Genomic DNA, 15,823 nt, shown 5'->3' with positions numbered 1-15,823 from the left:
CGGCTTCTAAACAGCAATCTGCAGCAACTACTCTGTAATGACAAGGACACTGATGATAGTTGATGTACAATTCAGTCTTTGCTTCAGTCTCATGTTTCGTGCAAAATTATGTAGGATCATGGATGAGGTGCAGAACCTGTGTGTGTGTGTGTGTGTGTGTGTGTGTGTGTGCCTGCCTGCCTGCCTGCCTGCCTGCGCTTCTCTGTTTGCATCAAGCACATAGCCTCTGTGTTCCAGCTCTCTGAAATCCCTTTGATTTTGTGGTTTTACAGGCAGAAAATGAGATGTTCAGGTAGCACACTGGCAGCGTTTACAATCTCCTAAAAGCATTAATTATGTATAAGCACTGGATGACTACTTGTTCTGCCGCGGCAGGCAGCCTGTCTATCTAGAAGGCAACAGTCTCTGTACACTGGATAAATGAGAGGTTGGGATGGGTGGGCTAAAGTCTTGGAGGGAGGGGGAGGAACATGACGTCATCTCACACATTTCTTCACACTGTGCGTGTGTGTATGTAAGTGCTTGGGGTCTGTGTCTCAGCCCTCCAGTCCAGCCCTCTGTTGAATCACGAGAAGTGTGTGTGTGTGGTATGCGTGCGTATGCACACAATCAGGCAGAGCAGAAAGGCAGCTGACTGACTGTGTGCCAGCTGCTGTTTAACACGTCCAGGCTCCCTCACTCACTCCCCCTCCCTACTCAAGGTTGGAGAAACAGGGAGAAGGAGAGGAGCGGAGCAAGAAAATGGAGGGTGGAAGAGGTGGTGGAATGGAGGGTTGGAACGAGAAAGATGGGAAAGGAAGGTGCAGAGGGAGAAAGAGGAGAAAGGGTCAGACAGAAGAAGGGAGGGAAGAATGGGAAAAGCAGAGGTGGGCTTGAGGGTTTGGGAGGTGATGATTTGCTTGGCTGCATGTGCACAGCCTCCTCCCCAGTGACATAACCGAACAATGTACTCTAAAGGCTTTAAATATCTTTACACTGACCTCATGTTCCTTTACATGGTAACACACACACACACACACACACACACACAGCTTTTAGATTAACAGTCAAGCCTGCAAAGGGCTGATGTTGAGCTGTCTTAGATTAACATAGCCAGTGCTCTCCTTCTTCCCTCTCTCCCTCTGTTCCTTCCTTCTTTGGTCCTTGTTTGGTGTTAGTGGTGGTGGTGCAAGTGTCTCAGTGGGTTAGTGCAATGCAGTGCAGTGGAGCCCCTAATAAAGATGGCTGTGGTCGATGGGACCGTGTCGCAGTCCAGCACCCAGCCCAGCCTAGTCTCTCTAATGTTCTCTTAAACCACGGTGACGGTCAGTTGGGCCTGTGTGAAGGCACAATAAATATTTTATAACGTGGAATGAAAACAATATTTTGCCCTTTTCATCCCTCACCCCAGCCCTGGCCTCAGTTTCCACGGTTTCCTTTTTTTTCCCCCCCTCTTTGCCTCTCTCTTTTCATTGACTGGCCCTGGAAGCTCCCTTCTCACCTCAGTGCTGCCACTTGCTGGTCACCTGGAAGAATTACAGGCCCTTGCTTACTTGCACTACATCAACAGCCCAGTGGATGGCAGCACTTAAAGTGTACTATGACCAAGCCAAGGTGGAGGGGATACTGTACCTATGCAAACTAGTTTGTAAGCTTTAAAAGATTGATAGCATGTTGAAATCACTTAATAGGTCACTTGAGTATTGTCATTAAGTGTAGGGATATGTGGGTAGAGGACTGCTTTATAGAAGGTAGAGATTGAACACTCATTCACCCCCTCCCTCCCCTCTGGTTCTCCCCTCTCTCCAGACTTCTTCCTGCACCGGCCATCCCACTGTTTACTTTATTAAGGCTCTAAATGCTCTGCAATCCCTTTTTAATTGACTTGGTTTCACTGCGGGCTTTTTGGCATCAGCCGGTGTGAATCATAAACAACGCGTCTGCACAGAGCTCTGTTTGCCAAGAGGCCAATTTGTGACGTCGTTAACAAACAAAATGATGTCTGTTTATTTTACTGTGGGATTTTTTTTTATCCTCCTTCTCTTCTCCTCCTCACTCATTCTGTCTCTCACTGTGTTGCAGAGTAAACGGGACCATCTGCTGATGAGTGTGAAATGGTACTACCGCCAATCAGAGGTTCCCGACTCTGTCTACCAGCACCTGGTGCAGGATCGCAACAACGAGAACGGTGAGGCCGCCTTGTGTGCATTGATGCACACACACACACACACACACACACGCACACAAAGTACAAATACACTTACACACATACTTGCTCTGTGACACAACACTCGATTTCTCTATCTAACAAACAAACACACACACACCTGGCTCTGCTCGCCAGACTGTAGGGGATGTAAGAGCCAGCCGTGAATTGCATTTCAAACAGAAACCAGAACACAGAGTGTCCCAGGCAGCCGAACCAATCCCATGGCTCTGTGCTGTTCCCTGGGTAACACTCCTTCAGGCTAGACAGCAGCACTGTCAAGTGCTAATAACCTGCAGTGTCATGTGGCCCTTGAGCACACACTCTCAACACCATCAGTAGCAATGGACTCATCACTCTCTCTCGCAAGCACACACGCATCCGCACACACACAAGCCCTGTCACTTTTTTTTTTTTCCAATAATTGAATTTCAAATCTCCTGACAAAAAATAAATTTTATGGAGGAAAGTCAGATTTGATGTAGGAATTCCTCTGTTGTCCTTGTGGACTGCCTCAAACCCACTTGCACAATTACATTTTCAATTTTGGTTTTCTCTGTGTGGTACCATAGAAACAAGGTGATTCAAATATACCAGCATTTCACAACAAATCTGACTTATAGTTTGTATTTTCACTGGTATTTGCTGTTCTGTTGTGATGAATGAGAGCTCAGTGCTTTTGTTAGCTTTACTTTGAAATCAGAACCCTGTCAGGAAAGCAGGTCGCTTGTGGTTTACAGCATATTTTCTTTATATTACTTTCAGCAGTCTTGAAAATAATATTCTCCTGAAACTGCTGACCTGTGATTTGCATTACTCTCAGATGTAGAACTTGCCTGACATGGCAGCAAGTAGGGCTGCAAATAACAATTATTTTCATTATTGATTAATCTATCAATATTTTTTTAGAGTAATCATTTAGTCTGTAAAATGCCAAAAAATGACAAATGTCCATCACAAGTTTCCAGAGTGATGTCTTAAAGTGAGTTGGAGTGATTGCTTACTTAGTCTGACCAGCAGCCAAAACAAAAACCCAAGTATTCATTTTATAATGATATGAAACAGAGAAAAACAAATCTTGGCATTTATGAAGCTGTAACCAGCAAATGTTTGGTATTTTTACTTGATAATTGACTAAAACAATTAATCAATTCGATTAATTTTCTGTCAGTCGATTAATCGGCTAATCATTTCAGCACTATTAGCAAGCAAACTAGTCTTCATCCTATCAACAAGAAGTGTGGAGAATGTAAGGATACTTAGATGAATGATAGTGGTTATGTTCAAACTCTCAAACTTTTGAGAAAAAGTGGCAGTGCACACACACTTTGGCACACATACACACATTTTGGCACAATACACACACTCACCTGTTGACATCTCACCTGTTATCAGTTATCAGACATACCTGTTAGCAGTTGCCAGTTCTCATTAGCTAACATGCCCCAAATGGGTGAGCAATAGTCAGTTTTCCATGCATTCCCCACACTGTGCCATACCGAATACAGTCACTACTAAGTGCATACTGTGTAACAACTTTCTTGTATCCAGACAACAAATACACATGCATTCACAATTCCAAATAAACAGGATGTGATGCTGCTTGCCCTTCCCTCCCTAATCCAAGAAGCAGAAACCCGAGTTAGTCAGAGGGAAGGGTTGAACGCTTGTGTGTCACTGAGGTTATCAAGAAAACGCCACAAATGCTGTTTCCTCTCGAAACCCAAGCAGTCTCAGTGCAGTGCGGCATACCGATATCTGCAGTCTGTCCTTGCAACAGGGACTCAGGATTATTAGAATTGATGTCACAAGGCCGGAGCGCAGTGGCCACAGCACACTACAACTCAGGTCATTTGTCAGCTATGAGTCCCGGCTCATATTTGGTGCCGCTGATGCGCCTTAACCCCCACAAGGGTCATTTCACTGGAGAACCGAGCATTATGTCCTCTCTTCAGGGGACCGCACTTTATTGGCTTTATTGAATTATGTGGCATAATATTGACCTCTGTGGAGGTACTTGTTACTTTGGGTGTACGCAGCACTGTGCACATGATTTTATTAGTGACTTTGAATACCCAGGCTACTTTATCTTAGCAGTTTGTTCTGCCTTGGATTAATGTGTTTGGTTATCTTTGACATAAAATGTGAATATACTCCGGTATAACTGTGTTTTCTTTCCTCAGACTCTGGCCGGGAATTGGTCATCACTGACCCAGTGGTGAAGAGTCGAGAACTCTTCATCTCCGACTATGTGGACACTTACCATGCTGCTGCTCTCAGGTAAACACACGTACTGTATATACACACACATTAGGGATGGGTATCGGCACTGATCTCCTGATTTAATTTCGATTCACATAGTCCCGACTCGATTAAATATCAATTAAATTAGGGGTACATCACTTAGAATACCAATGCTGGTTAGATATTAAAGAAATTTTGTGAGACATGCTGTGAATTACCCTCTACAATATGTTGCATTACTAAAAAGCTTAATGTTTAACACTGACAATTGGAGGAGGGGAGGCCCACTACAAATAACATTTTGCATATATCTACACACATCCACTGAAAAAAGGAATATATTAAAAGACTGATCTCTGGATTTCAAGAATCAATATCGGATTGTCCAAATGAAAATAGCAATTAATCAGAAAATAGATATTTTTACCCGGCCCTAACACACATAGTCTGGAAGTTTTATGTGCTGAGCTCTGGCCAAGATATTTCAGAACCTGCAATTTGAAGGAACATTGTAACTTCCCTACAAGCTCCTCCTAGAGCAAAACTGATAGCAATCGCACTCTGACTCTCTGTGCTTAGCACCAGAAAAAAGGCACACAGGCATAATTATTGTCTCGGTCTGAAATCAGATATTCTCCTGCGTGCACGTGTGATTCCTCCCTCTTTCTCTTTATCCATTCCTGGCTGACCACCTCTCCCACTTCCCCTTTCCTTTAACCAAAACCATGTGTGAGCAGCACAGCGGCGGGTAGTCGAAGCCATGTCTCCCAGAAACCACTGATTTCAGGGCAAATTAGCTGCAACTTCTCCTGCACAGAGCAGCCTTTGATTTGACTTATTCTCAAGGCTTTAGATAAACGGGAGGGAATTCCAGTGGGATGCTGTAATGCCGCAGCTCTCCAAAGGCCGCCCTCCCCAGTTCCCTTTAATCTTTTGAGGGGAGAAAGGTACGGTTTCGCAGCGAGGCGGCCTTGCTCCACACCACTGTGATGTCTATTATTTTGATAGACCCAGACACCAGGGTGCTGGAAACAGACATGGTATCAAGATGTGGTTGGGGTCCCAGCCCTCTCAGCTCATTGGGGGGTAATCATGTCTAGAGAGAGACACACAGGTTGAATTCCTGTCCAAATCTCTGCAGCGTCTGTCTGCCACACCTCAACTGCAGCAAACGAGGCAGGGCTGACAGGTTCAGCTGGTGTTTACAGGTTCAGTAGCCAGAGCCCCGATGCCTCACAGCAAAGTCAACAGGCACTGACAGGGACTAGATACCTGCTGCGGTATTTGTCACCTCCAATAGATGAACATGCCCAAGAGCCTCCTAATTACGCGGGCTACTCCTCCTGCTAGGTTATCACTTTGTCGTACGCCTGTTTCTCGTCTAATAAAGCTTATTTTCTCTCCTGCAGGGGGAAATGCAACATTGCCCATTTCTCCGACATTTTTGCTGCCAGGGAGTTCAAAGCCCGCATCGACTCCTTTTTCTATATCCTCGGATATAACCCAGAGACCAGGTGAGAAACAATTTCTCCAATCAGTTCCACTGCTACAACTCCCTTCTTTATCCTCCCCCAGGACAGAAATACTGGGTCAAGTCTGCACAACAAAGACAAATGGCACTAACTACTTCTTGTCTGTGTTTTAATGGTCAGTGGTCAGGATTTAGATGTAATATCAACAAAAAATGATAGCCATAAATGTTATTCAATTATGCAGTCCACTTCTGTACCAATAATAGTTTTGTCAGTAGAGGAGATAAACCTAGAAGTTATTTTTTCTCAGTTTCACTACTCATGAGGTTGCTGCTCTTTGTCTTTGTAAGGCAGGAGTGGTTGCACAGTGCCATGTCAAATGATGCTGTCTGCTCATTACTGCAGGCAATGTTATCAGTACAGCAAAACACAGGGCGCATGATCCAATGTGTCATAATTATGGAGCCAGCGAAGCCCCATGGCTTTATCATTGGAAGGGCTATTGTGGTTATGTGTCATATCACATGTCAAGCTTTAATTAGTGTTCTTCTATATCTGTTTAATTCGAGATTACAGTGTGAAATCCACAAGGAGCTCTTTTATTTATAATATGAATCACTTGTTTGATTGGGAGGAGCCTCTCTGCTAATTCCAGAGAATTTCCACATAATTTTTGCCTATAGCTAAGTGAAGAAGTTCTTTCAAAACGCTGTGTAGTGGCATCATTGGTTAAAGCAGTAATTATTTTTGGTGAACTTGATGTATTCATTTTTTCTTTCTTTTTTTCTTTTTAAGTTTTCAATAAATATCACAAAGGTCACATTTTTATAGTACCAGTGCAATTTGATGTTATAAATACTAGAGATGCTTACATCTTTCTTTGTTTTATATGTTCTGGGGTTTTTTTTTAAATCAGATTTTCTGTTAGAAAAAGTGATTCACACTCAATATGATGATACTCTTATTATTACACAACTTGGCTCGCAATTAAATTGTGATGCTGGTGGTGATATGCTTCAAGAAAATGCACTAGATTTAAAACAGTCTTATCATGGTTTATCTTTAGTATTCCTATTCAGTTCATTGGCATAATTGTGGAACGATAACATCACTTTTGGAAAAGCGACATGAACTCAAGACTATAGACTCGCGACTTGAGCAAACCCCATGGATAGGAGTATGGCTACCTGTAACAACTTTCTGCTCATGAAACTGCTGAAAGACAGAGATTGTACATGCCATTAGATATTTCAACTTATGTTTAGGCCTAATGCAAAAGCACAGTGGCTAACAATTTACATTACTTGAATATATTATAATGCTATAATCCACTTGATAATATTACAGCCATTATTTGGTATTTACAACTTTATTTTAAGATTTCATCTTTATTTCTGTATGTTGTAGTTGCCCAGATTTTTATTTGCTATTTTTCTATATTATCTTGGCTCAATTTCCCCACAGGGATCATTAACATTTAATATAAATCTAAAGGGCATGGGGGGGGTTATTGCATAAGAGTTGTTGAGTTTTGCTCAAGCGAAATTAACAATCAGTAGAATTATTGTATTATATTGTTGTTTTACACTAGTGGTTACAGTGCCTCACGTGTCGAAGTGACAGCGGTCCCTGTTATTCGCACTGAGGGTTGCTGGTTGGGAACCCCCCACTTCAGGGCCCCGTTCAATCTCAGTCTCCCGCACCCCTCCCTCCCCTGCTCCGCTTGTTTGGTATGCCGAGCGGTGCGTCTGCAGCCTTGCAATTTCAGTCTTGTTTATTATGGCGCAGACATACGAGGAGAGATGAATTCCGTATCCTGCATGAGTGTCTGGGTGTCTCTGTGTGTGCGTGTGTGTGTGTGTAAGGTCGCAGCACATGCTCAGTAGTGTCTATAGAGAAGAGAGCTGGCTACGCTGTACGTGCATGCTGAGGTCACAGCACAAGCTCAGTGAATACCTCTCCGGAGCGAATGCGTGGTTCTCCATTTTGAGCACCTAGAAATAGGTGGGAGAGGGGAGTTAATTCCAACGAGCATTATACACAAAGTGTCACCACCCAACCTTAGAGCTTGATGTCAGAAATGGACGATTTGTTCAGTCCGCGGAGGTAGGTTTGCGATCCTATTCTCGTGCTTAGCCGTATTAGTTGCTGCGCGAGTATTCACTCGTCTCATTTGCGACTCGCATTCCGTCTGTCTGACAAACTGTAACATGTTTTCAGGATACCTGCATCAATGTCATTGTTTTTGCCGACTGTCTTTTGTCGGTGAAGGCGAAAGCGAGTCCTCACGTTTCGTTACAACATGGGAATTGAATGCAGCTGAACATACAGTCGCTCACTCCATATCACATACCGTTACGCGTTAACGCTACCGTAAAGGTAATTCGAAAGGCATGAGATAGTTTTTCCCCATTAAATCTTAATGCATTGGGTTTTGTAATGCATCCGCGCAAATTAGTGTGGACATGTATAATGTGTATTGTTGTATGACGAATAGAAGAGAGAGAGAGAGAGAGGCTGCCCTGGCTCCATTTTGCAGTAGCGTCTGTACGCTCATGTTTACAATCGAGATGACATGGCGTATGGAGCAGTGGGATGCTTTGTGCACCTTCACATAAGCAAGACTGGTTGTGCCACTTCTCTTATAAGATGTGTTATATAGAAGCTGCTCCATATTGTATTTATATGCTGAAGTTGAGTCTGTTTTTGTGTGCTACAATTATGTCAGTGTGCCACAGGCTCGTGCAGTGATTGGCTGAAATTGATGGAAGGGGCGGGGTTAGCCTTGATTGCACACAAAAAGTTGACCAGACAGTCACGTTGTTGTTTGGGTTTAATAAGTAAGCCTGTAATTACCTTACAGGATTGTAGGTTAATGCTTAGTTAGATCAGAACTTATTTGTAAATGTGCTAGGTTTGTTTCAGATTGTTTGTTGTAGGAGGCAACATGCTTTGAGAAGCTTATTTTAAAAAAGAAATGCTTTTTTTTTTTTTTTTTTACCAGAATCAATTGTTATAATTGTTTAGCCAGTCCAGCTCTCTAAGCTCATGCTTGATGGATTCCTTTCAATTCAGTTTCTGGCGTACCTACCTCAAGAATATTTTCAGCATTATGGAAACTCCAATAAATCAGAAAAAATAAAAATGTCAACTTCTCTTCGATTGCTCCTGTCAAATTTGAGTCATTTATTTCTCCTGAAGCTTATACACCAAATACTCTTAAGAAATCCCTACGAGCAGGGTAGTTCTGCAGGATGTGTCATTATTTTTACTATAGGCCTAACTTCATCACATGCCTTTTCGTGCTTTGCTCATTCAGTAGGCTTTATCTGCTCAAGTATACCTGTAGTCCCTATGAAAACCCCAGAGAGCTTTCTGCTGGGATACATCTGTATTCAGCCTCCTCTCTCAGGAACATTGCAGCATTCCATCTGAATGTCGGCCGTCTGCTCTCCGGATTTTCTTGAGTAAAACATGGCAGTCTTCAAACAGTGTTCTTATTCTGGTGCACACGTCCTCATTTGTCATCCTTACAGCCTCCTGCCAGACGCACTGTGGACCTGGCCGACTGCACATTGTCGGGAACACGTTTGTAGAACTTTCTCCCACAGGAGCACAGGCTAGATGTTCACCCACTCAATATATTTCACATTTTTATTTCAGTTGACTACCTGCGCGAATGCAGAGAAATGATCAGATTTTTTACTATGGTCCCCCCTCCAGGAGTAGCCCCTTTTATTATTCTTTTGTTGTTGGTGTTGTTTTTTGTGTGTTTTTAATAAACATTCAGGGTTATAGGGGTATATTGTGTTTTATGTGAATATATGCTACCAGAATTCCTGTTGGTTTGCCCTCTGTTTGGCTGGCGTGTTTGGAAAAACAGAGGATTTTTTTTAATTTGTTTGTTTCAAGGTTCATTCATCTATCATAAATCCAGAGGAATGGTGCTCAGTTCCTAAGCTCCTCTCGACTAGTTCTGTGCTACTCACTTCTAATAACTGTTTCAAAAGTTTCATGTGAAATAGTGATACAAGAAATGCTCCTGATAATTAGATTTGATCATAATAAAATAGTCATGAAACCCTCTCAGACACTGATGGTATAGTAAAATACCACATCTTAATTTTACCATTCCTCACGTGGGGTTTTTGTAGTTTTCTACATTCTGATTGCTTTAGGTTTAGTTTCTGTTGCCTCTTCAGAACCTTTGTAATGAAATGTTATAAAGTATTTTTTTAACAACAACATGAACAAGCTGTCATGGTAGGCCAGGGGGTCGCCTGCTGCTGTTGAAATTCACGTTGGCCTGTGCTGATATTGTCTGTGCCATGCTTCTGCTCGTCATATTTTATTACAGTATGGATTATTCTCCAGACAGCTCTCTCCTGCCTGTCAGGGCGGAGGGGAAGGAGGTCTGTTGAGAGGGGGGGGAAAGGGGAGCTGGGTCAAATATGGACCCGTCACAGGGCTTTGTGGTTGGAGGACTGTAAAGCGACCGGAGGGACCTGGCCTCTCAGGTTTCAGCCAGGTCTCCTCAGCCAGTCCCCATGATGGAGTGAGAGCTTCTCTGGGTGCAAATCATGCTGACAGTTTCTGGGCCGCCCCGCTCTTGGCTCTATGAAAATCGGCGCTGTTACCTAGGCAACAGAGGGAAAGGCTTTTCAAAAGGAACATCTTGTCATTTTCTTTAATCCACTGCAGCTGGAGATTCGGAACACTATTATTAAATTGCAGTTGCTATGGCTACCAACATTTGTACCAGCAGCCGTTTCGGAGGCTCTCTCCCTATTCCCTGCATAGCCAAAGCCAGCCCCCCACCCCCCATCCCCCCCACCCCCTCTTTTAAGGGATTCTGTTTTATTGCTGCATCTACAATATCAGGCCTGCAAATGTGCTCTGCTCAGCTCGGTCTGCAGGAGCATTGTACAAGGAGTATTCTCTTTATCTTTTTTTGCTTTTCAAGATAAAACACTGTGTACTTGTCACAAATGTGAATTTCTTACAGATAAAGATTTTCACAATATAAAGTATAGCCCCCGTGCCTTTGGTCTTGATTTGCTTTTGACCTGGTCATGAATTCTTAGCTTCTGACAATTTCTTTCTTCCCTGCTTTGAAGCTTCAGTCAGTTATGATACCCAGCTGTGAGATTGTACTTTTTGCCATTGCTGAGCTGGTTCACCAGGCACACCCCGGACAGATTTCTTTGAGCTAGTTTTGAAACACTGCCAAATAAGTGTTGTTTCAATCTGCTATTCTTCTCTCTTTTTCAGGCGACTAAACAGCACACAAGGGGAAATCCGAGTGGGCCCCAGTCATCAAGTAAGTCATCATACAAGTCGCACATCCTCCAGCGTTTGACTTCCAGTGGACATACAGTCCTATTTGCCTAGAACTTTGCATGTTTTTTGCATGTTTACGGTAATCTTTGCATCTGCTGTCCTGTGCTCTCATTTGAAATGGTGCAACAACTTGTGTACTTGTACAAGCTTCTTTGTGTTTACATAGATTAGAAAGTGATTTATTTTGTCTCACAAATCAGAGAGGATCTACATGCTCTATTTTTTAGACGATTAAAAAGCAAACATTGAAAGTTACGAGACAATCTTGTTTGTCTGCCCTGGGGCAAGGACATAAAGTAGTATAGCTCTGTGTCGAGTCTGTTAAGATATTGAATGATTGTGATTGTAACTTGTCCCTCTTCCCCACTGCCACCACCCTCAGCCACACAGTGAAAAGTAGATGACAGGCGTTTGAAAGCTGATATTTTCTTCAAGCTTGTGTGCTATTTGTAGTGTGACATCTGTCCCTCTCCTTCTCCCTGGACCTAATTAGGCCAAGCTCCCAGAGCTGCAGCCTTTCCCCTCTCCTGGTGGCCAGGCTGTGACCGAGAATGAGGAGCTGGTCTGGATGCCAGGGGTCAATGACTGTGACCTTCTTATGTACCTCAGAGCCGCAAGGTGAGCTGGAAGAAACACAGGAGATCTGGTGGGGCTGAGTGCACCTGCAAGGGCAAATCTGTTGGTTAAAGAGAAAGTTATCACTGATGAGCTTTAAGTTAAATTAAAGCTCATCAGTGAATAAAACTCAATTAATATGTAACCCAAATAGCCATGATAGTCTTCCCCCTCTCACTGGAATAATAGTGGGGGTGGCATGACTTCAGTAATAAAAAAGTATCAAGATACTAAACCCTTACAATATCTGTGTTACTAAAGCAGTATCTTATTATCCGCATTTATGGTTTAGGATTTATGGTTTATACAGCAGCTTGTATTTGTTGCATTAATATATGATAAAATGCCCCCCATGTCCAAAATGATGAAGATATAATCCAAGATGAACTAGGTAACAGCTTTTTAGCTTGCCAGTTTACACCATTAGCTTGTTTCTAAACCTAGGACTGGTCTAACCAAAGTACTGTAGTTTCTTGCAGTCTATGGAGTGGTATTGTAACACTGCCTGGTATTGTTACATGTGGTCAGGTGTGGTATCGTGGGGTAAAATCATAGTATCCCGAGAACCTTGTAGTCGAGTGTCAGTGGCTTTTTAAATGTTGAGAGGAAGTTTCCTCTTTCAGCTGTTCCTCTGTGTTGTTTCCACAGGAGCATGGCTGCCTTTGCAGGGATGTGTGACGGAGGCTCAACAGAAGACGGGTGTCTAGCAGCCTCTCGAGATGACACTACATTAAATGCACTTAACACTGTAAGTAGCCACACACCAAGTCTGGCACTACAAATCAAGTGTAAATTATAGGAAAACAATAATCCATCTGAGTTTCACAATATTATTTTGCGTTTGGAATGCAGGGATTCCACTGCAAGATTAGCTATCATGCAGCTCTACAGTGATGGGCGATGATAAGAGCTCCTAAGCCAGTGGAGTAGCCCCCTCTAATAAACCTGGCCTCTGAAGCTTACAATACATTAGGCGTAATGAGAGATTTGTCCCTCACATTGAAAATGAATGCTGAGGAATCAAGCACAAGAAAGAGATTAGAATCATCATAAACAGGGCATTTATATTCCGACTCTATAAACTGGAAAATTAACATAGCTGGCAGGTCATTGTCTCTCGACCTTCTCTGTATTTGCAATTCCAATGAGCAATGCTTGTTTATTCTCTGTGGAAGAGCTTTTGCGCTGCCTGTTTCACCCAATTGAATATGACACAGGGCTTAAAGCTGTGCACCGATTTCCTTTGTCACTGTGTTGTTTATATCCACACTGGGTCTTAGATCTTTGCATGGCATTTCCTCTGGCACTCTGCTTTAGGTTGAGATTTCCAGTAAAATGCTCGGCCTCTCCTGAGATTTTTTAATACTGTAATTGGATGGAAAATCTATTCGTATTACATCTGAGCTCAATAAAATGTGTTCATACAGCTCAGAATGTTCCTCTTGCACCACTCTGTAAAAAAGTAGGCACCTTAATAAATGTTCTGCTGAGTGCATTCAAGCATTGTTTTCATATTTGTAATGATGTGATTGTCCACAGCTTCACGAGAGCAGCTATGATGCAGGCAAGGCCCTCCAGCGCCTGGTGAAGAAGCCTGTACCCAAACTCATAGAGAAGTGCTGGTCTGAGGATGAAGTGGTAAGAGTGTCATGCCTTTAAATTGGAAATGATGAAGTCACTATGCCATAAAAAAAAACATAATTTATAAAGGATGTAAGTCTGTATTTTTTACCATTTTTATCATCATTTTTATCGTGTTATTTCAGGTTATTCCATGGGTTTCTTGATATTTTGTGGTATTTCTTGTAGAGCTTCCCGCTGTGAGAGCTTGGTTTGCGTCTTTAGAGGGAGCTGTTGAGAGTTAAAACAGTGCTGTTGGACTGAGCTCATAACACATCAGTAAAAACATTCGTCCGTTTCCAGCCCCTCCAAGGCTCAAGAGCAGCTGCATCCTGTTTATCGCCCACAGAATAAATCTTTACCGTGAAAGACTGGAAAGGGAAAAGATTGAGGGCTGGTAATGTTGGCCTCCATTTGAATTTAGATTTGAATTTCACCACAGCTGTTGAAGGGCTGGAATCAGAAAATGGCAGCCTTTCTCTCTGATCAAACACCACATACAGAACGGGTAGGAGGGAAATGAGAGCGCTGGATATCACCATGTCAAAATGATGGAGAGCTGTGGCTGCAGCCTTGATGCTACATGACACACTATACTCCGTGTTTGTATACCCACTCTTTTTTTTTTTTTTAAAGATAAGATTACTACACATATGTGAATGTACATTACAGATTTGTTCAGTTCTTGATCTTAGAAAAACACAAGGCTCCACCACTCACGTTCTTGTGTGTTGGGTTTCCTGGGTGAATCATCCTCTTTTTTTCCACTTTGATATTGCATGGTAATTCTGATGCCTGGTAGCCTATTGTTGAGCAGACAAGCTTTGAATCCAGCAGCTCCGATCAAATGGAAGTGAATGGCTGTATTTGTCTTGTAATTGAACATGATGGGCACATTTGAATACAGCCAGAGCCCACGGCAGGACCACAGCGAATCACAACAAATTAAGTCAGCCATCCTTTTGTGGACTAGTTATGAGTTCCTCTTATTTATGCATGCTTGCTGGCGCCGGGCTAAACTGCCGTGCAAAGATGATCAGAGCGGGGGACAGGCATGTTGATGGGAGACTTTATTTCCATAGCAGACCCACCACAAACCACTTGTCAAAGAACCACTCTAGTGACCCAGCAGCACTAAAAGCTGTAAATAACCCGATTCAGTCAATAAAGCGATCAATTCAGTAATTCAGTTGAGGGGATTTTTTTGTGTTACATAAAATGTTGCATGACTGTTAATTATCTGGAATAATAGACCCTTAAATATTATATTAGAAGCCCTTAAACATTACTGAACTCAATAACACAAGTAAGGAAAAAAGGCTGACTATCAACTTTATTTTCTTTCGCATAGCTGATATATTCCTAACCTTTTAAATATTGTAAATAACTTGGGTCAAGGCAACTACTTTTTACTTTACTCTTCGTTTAGAGCATGCACACTTGCAAGAATGTGTTTCATAATGTTCAGACAGCACTGTTAAGCTGAAGTGTAATACGCTGTGTTAGCCATGTGCTGTGCTGGGTGTGTTTTTGTCTGCGGGTAGCGGCGGTCAGCAGGCTGTCTGCTGTCATGCCCCACAGTGTCCACAGCCTGTGTAGGCTGTCCTTGGCAGGCCAGAGCCAGGCTCCCAGTGATCTGATCACCAGTTGTGCCTTTTCAGCCCTGCAGCCTTGAGGGACAGGTGTAAATGTAGCCCCCGACCTTGACGCACACACAGACACCAACCCTGCTGCTCCTCATTTATTTATCATCCCTCGCTCGGCTTCTCCTCTCCGTCTCCTCTCGCTCTTCCATCTCATCCCCTCTAGGACTAGCCTCATTATTCCTTCCTGCTCTTTTTTCCCCCCTCCGTTCTTTTGGAGATGTGAATAAAAGTGACAGCAGGGGCCACTGAAATGACAGAATCAGCCTGTCTGCAGGGTCACTTGTCACCTCCCCTCCCCCCGTTGACTTCTCTTGCCCCCCCCCCCCCCCACCCTGTCTTTCTCTGCCTGCAGCTGCTGCCACATACCACATGAGCCTGGACCTCCTTGCAACTCTTGAGCATTCTGCAAATAGGTCTATACTTTCTCTCCACACTCGTCCCACAGAAAGATAAGACCAGCACAATGATCATTTGTAAATCATTTTATTAATACTGGCGAGAAAGTGACAACACTGCAAAGCAGAGTGTTGTTTCATTTTTATCGTCCTGTCACCGGCACAGAAAATGATCTCGCACCAGCAAGATTTGTGACAGCCCAGTGCTCAGTCAACCCCCATGCGATATTTTACTGTGAAATTATTTTGTACATCTTTCAGAGACTGAAAATCTATCACCTTGATGTGAACATCAGTCACAGTATT

General features: G+C 43.0%; 1 protein-coding gene across 1 annotated transcript in view; it reads left to right on the top strand.

The window, feature by feature from the left end:
* rerea (arginine-glutamic acid dipeptide (RE) repeats a) overlaps positions 1–13,494 on the top strand; it is a gene marked incomplete at its 3' end in the record, with an annotated part of 61,913 nt that extends 48,419 nt beyond the window's left edge. Inside the window, exons 4-10 of the mRNA XM_071543565.1 lie at positions 2,062–2,167; positions 4,369–4,465; positions 5,839–5,943; positions 11,173–11,221; positions 11,735–11,859; positions 12,505–12,604; positions 13,396–13,494. Coding sequence (XP_071399666.1) covers positions 2,062–2,167; positions 4,369–4,465; positions 5,839–5,943; positions 11,173–11,221; positions 11,735–11,859; positions 12,505–12,604; positions 13,396–13,494 — 681 coding nt within the window. The remainder of the gene's footprint in view (positions 1–2,061; positions 2,168–4,368; positions 4,466–5,838; positions 5,944–11,172; positions 11,222–11,734; positions 11,860–12,504; positions 12,605–13,395) is intronic.
* Between the last annotated feature and the right edge of the window lie 2,329 nt (positions 13,495–15,823).

The sequence above is a fragment of the Centroberyx affinis genome, unplaced genomic scaffold (genome assembly GCF_046629955.1).
Source record: "Centroberyx affinis isolate AG114_WGS23_722 - 3 ecotype Tasmania unplaced genomic scaffold, CSIRO-AGI_Caff_v1 ptg004352l_1, whole genome shotgun sequence".
NCBI classification, from domain to species: Eukaryota; Metazoa; Chordata; class Actinopteri; order Beryciformes; family Berycidae; genus Centroberyx; species Centroberyx affinis.
Note: the sequence above shows the minus strand (reverse complement) of the source record. Positions and strands in the feature narration are given on the sequence as shown.